Source organism: Cyprinodon variegatus, unplaced genomic scaffold (assembly GCF_000732505.1).
Source record: "Cyprinodon variegatus isolate N-32 unplaced genomic scaffold, C_variegatus-1.0 Scaffold79, whole genome shotgun sequence".
Taxonomy (NCBI): Eukaryota; Metazoa; Chordata; class Actinopteri; order Cyprinodontiformes; family Cyprinodontidae; genus Cyprinodon; species Cyprinodon variegatus.
In genome coordinates this window covers 750,840-754,696 of record NW_015150532.1, presented here as the reverse complement: position 1 = coordinate 754,696, position 3,857 = coordinate 750,840, and the positions used below count along the sequence as shown (strand labels likewise).

Here is a 3,857-nt window from a genome sequence, read left to right as displayed (position 1 = left end):
ACATGGTACGAGATATACAATAAAGCAACACCTTGAAACTATCGCTGAAGTAGTATTATTTAGTCTGACATGTACTCTGTGTTCAGGTAATTTTATTTTTAATATCATGTAACGGTTTGCAGGCAAACTAACACATGCTACATTCTGCAAGATCATAAGGTAAAATAAATTAAACTGATACGTTTTTATTTGTTCCACAGAGCACCTCGGCTATATTGAAGGAGAATATGGATTTGTATATGTTAAATCCTTGCAGCAATAAAATCTGGTGAGTGAAGATAAATAGATCATTAAATGTCTTTTTTCCCCCCATCTGAATAAATGTAATGTTTTTCTTATTTATGTTCCTTTGTCACTCAGGTTCATTATCGAGCTCTGTGAGCCCATCCAGTTGAAGCAGTTGGACATTGCTAATTTTGAGCTGTTCTCCTCCACTCCTAAAGACTTTCTTGTCTCCATCAGTGATAGGTATGCTTCATATCATTAACATTGCCTTGTACAATGAAGATTTTTTATTTTTCATATTATGTTTGACAACTGCAAAATATTTAATTATAATTTCTGTGTTATATCGCTCTACACTAGAGACTGAAGTAAAGGGAATTTATGCATGGTTTTGTTTTTGTTTTATTTCTTTATTTTTGTTTTTTTAACTGAAGTGTTTAAATATTTCTTTGTTTTTCCATCCCCTCTTCTTTGATTTATTCAAACTTATCAACAAAAGCCATGTATAAATGGCAACACATTTGGGCTTCATCAGATTAAATTATGATAATGAGAAAAAAGTAAAAAATGAAAAAGATAAATAAATAAATTAAACAAAATCTGAGAACACCGAAAACTCTCAAAAGCTTTTTTCATTTAAAATGTTTTTTTTTTTTAAATCACAAGCTTTTAGGCTATAACTATTATCCTTCAGTTATCCATATCTTTTGCATAACTGCGTTGTATGAATGCACTTTTGCAGATACCCAACAAACAAGTGGTTAAAGCTGGGAACCTTTCATGCCAGGGATGAACGCACAGTTCAGAGCTTCCCATTGGATGAGCATCTTTATGCTAAATATGTGAAGGTGGGCAAAGTCTGGTCAGGCTATGTCTGCATCTACTGTATTCTTTGTTGATGTAAAGAAAAGTTAGAAATAAAAACATCCTTTCTGCAACTTTTATTATTCATTTGAAAATAATTCAGGTTGTTTTTTTTTTTAATGGCACCTTATAATTAAAAAAAAAAAAGTTTTTGTTTCTGATTAGCACTTTTTAAAGACATTGTTTGCAGACTAGCAGTTATGTAACCACCTTATGTGGCCTTACTTGTTTGAAAAGCATATAACATGGCTTGGTTGTTTAAGATATGATGCTGACATTCCTTGTGATGTTATTCAAGCTAGAGAGAGTTCTCTTTTTTTATGCATGCCTATATCTCTTTAATCTTTCTTTTTTTCCCTTTTCTCTTGCTTCAGATGTTCACCAAGTACATAAAGGTTAGCCTGCTCTTCTCTTAGTGCACCGCGGTCGCATCAAATGGCCTCATTTTGACTTCTTTTCTATTAAACTAATCATCTACTAAAATAAAATCAAACTAAAATGACCTAGAACAATTCTAATGAAACACCCCAGATTACATTATCAAGGTTTCTTATCTTCTGATATAAAATCCACCGGTTTTCTTTATTGGACCAAACTTTTTATTTTTGTCTGTATATTAACTATTAATTTTATTTATTTGTTTATTTTTTTTCTGAATGACTCGCTCTACCAATCTGTCCGTCTTTCCCTGCACTTCTAAGATTAAAGCAGAATCAACTAACATTTTGATGTTTTAGGCATCATTATCAGATAATCTGAACAACAATCTGATTGGTTTTACAGGTTGAGCTGGTCTCTCACTTTGGCTCTGAACACTTCTGTCCTCTCAGTCTCATAAGGTATGTTAGCTTTCAGAGTTCTGATGAACAAGCTTTCCAAACACATGATCAAAACACAGTTTGTATAGATGTAGTTATTTGTTGTAAACAATGGTGTATACTTATATTTCCTCTGTCTAGGATTAACTTCTTTGTACAGTGAGCCTGTAAAAAAAAACAACAACATATGTTTATGTTGTAATAAATCAAATGTACATTAGTTGTTCATCCTTATAGTGTTTCCTTAGTACATTTTTGCCTAAAATGAAATTTTGCACCTAGCTTTATCAGCATATTGCACTCAAAGCACTACTTAACATCCAGTATCTATTTTACACCCCTGCTGGAGAAATTGCTTCCTTGTTTACTCACTGGACACATGTCCAGACTTCATACCTCTGGTAACTTGATTTTGTTAGGATAAATACTGAAATGTTTGTTAACTGAAAAATGGAGCAGAAATAAAGTGTAAAACACAGAAATAAAATGTAATAGGCAAGCAGGGCTACATGATTTAATCAGAGAGCTTTTATTTGCAACTTAGAATTGGCCTCTGGCTCAGAAAATCTTATTAATAGAAGTTAACCGAATGTCTTAAACACTAAAGGGCTTTATAGGGCTTTATCTATTCTATAGTTATAATTTCTTTGCACTTGCATTAAGACAGGTAGCATCAAACTAATGTGGCAGATTGTTTCTGATTAAAAAACTCTTGATAATGTGGCTGTTAAAGGCTGTTTTCTTGCTTTTGAATTGTAAAGATCTCTCATTTTATTTCAGGGTGTTTGGAACGAGTATGGTGGAAGAGTATGAGGAGGCTGATCCTTCAGAGAGAACCGACGATCAGGATGACGATCCAGGTAGGATCACAGCACATACACCAATCCACTGGGAAATCTTTGTTTGTAAAACAGTGAAAAGCACTTCTAAACATAAAAACATTTTTGGGAGCATGTTTTCTAAGCCAAAACAAGGCTTTGTTTTTGGTCCACTCTATAAAGCCTTGAACTCAGCGCCATCATTGACATTTTGAAATGAAAAAGCTTCCTGGATGGGAAGCAAAAGTCTTCAAACTTGGAAAAAAAGTGTAGTCGATTGTTTCTTAACCATTTTTCCAATGTTTTGGAGCATTTAAATGGGTATAAACCAGCTCAGGAAGATTTCTTAGAGGGTACTCCAGCAGGTACATCATTAATGGTCCATAAGCAGTGCTGCCTCTTAGTTCACAGGGTGAAGGAATTCACTGACTCATTTCTACACCATTTTTTTTTTTTTATTAGTTAATTTCAATTAAGGCAGCAGCTATCTAGTATTTTACAAACCAATTGTTCTTTTTTTTATTTGGAAAGGAATGCTTTATGTAAATTATTATTATTTATCAATAAAAAGCTGTTTTAAACATAAAAAAATACATTTTTTGCACATTTTAAGTGAATTATAAATGACGTTTAAATGCTTACATCTAAATTTAAGAAATGGGAACTATAATTTGTTGACTACCTTTTCCATTAGCGGATCATTAATCTCGTAGAAAGATGTGTAACAGGTTTTTACAGAATTTAAACAAGGTGAAGATAAATTAATAGAACTTAAAGAGTTCTAACTTGGAGCATATTTCCTGACAGGTTTTTCAAACTCAATAATTTTTGCGCAGGTTTACTTAAATTACTGCTCTGAATGGAACGTTCTTTTAGCATGTTTTATGATTGAAAGTCTAAATATTCCAGTTAAGGATTAGATTAACAAATTAGTTAACTTTATTAGTTAAATTGATAATCAAATAATGTACTGTTGGCACCATATTTTTTCTTTTACAGCTGCATGTGAATTATTGACCATGACTAGGGGTGGGTATTACCAAAGAAGTCACGATTCGATCCGAATCACGATTCGATTCTATCACGATGCATCGCGATACTTGAAATACTGTGATGCATTGCGATATTTTCA

General features: G+C 32.6%; 1 protein-coding gene across 1 annotated transcript in view; it reads left to right on the top strand.

The window, feature by feature from the left end:
• The window catches only part of LOC107083646 (SUN domain-containing ossification factor-like), a 22,969-nt gene that overhangs the window by 8,004 nt on the left and 11,108 nt on the right, over positions 1-3,857 (top strand). The window contains exons 9-14 of the mRNA XM_015373019.1: positions 201-268; positions 361-468; positions 968-1,073; positions 1,464-1,484; positions 1,873-1,928; positions 2,688-2,767. Of these exons, the coding sequence (XP_015228505.1) occupies positions 201-268; positions 361-468; positions 968-1,073; positions 1,464-1,484; positions 1,873-1,928; positions 2,688-2,767 (439 nt within the window). The remainder of the gene's footprint in view (positions 1-200; positions 269-360; positions 469-967; positions 1,074-1,463; positions 1,485-1,872; positions 1,929-2,687; positions 2,768-3,857) is intronic.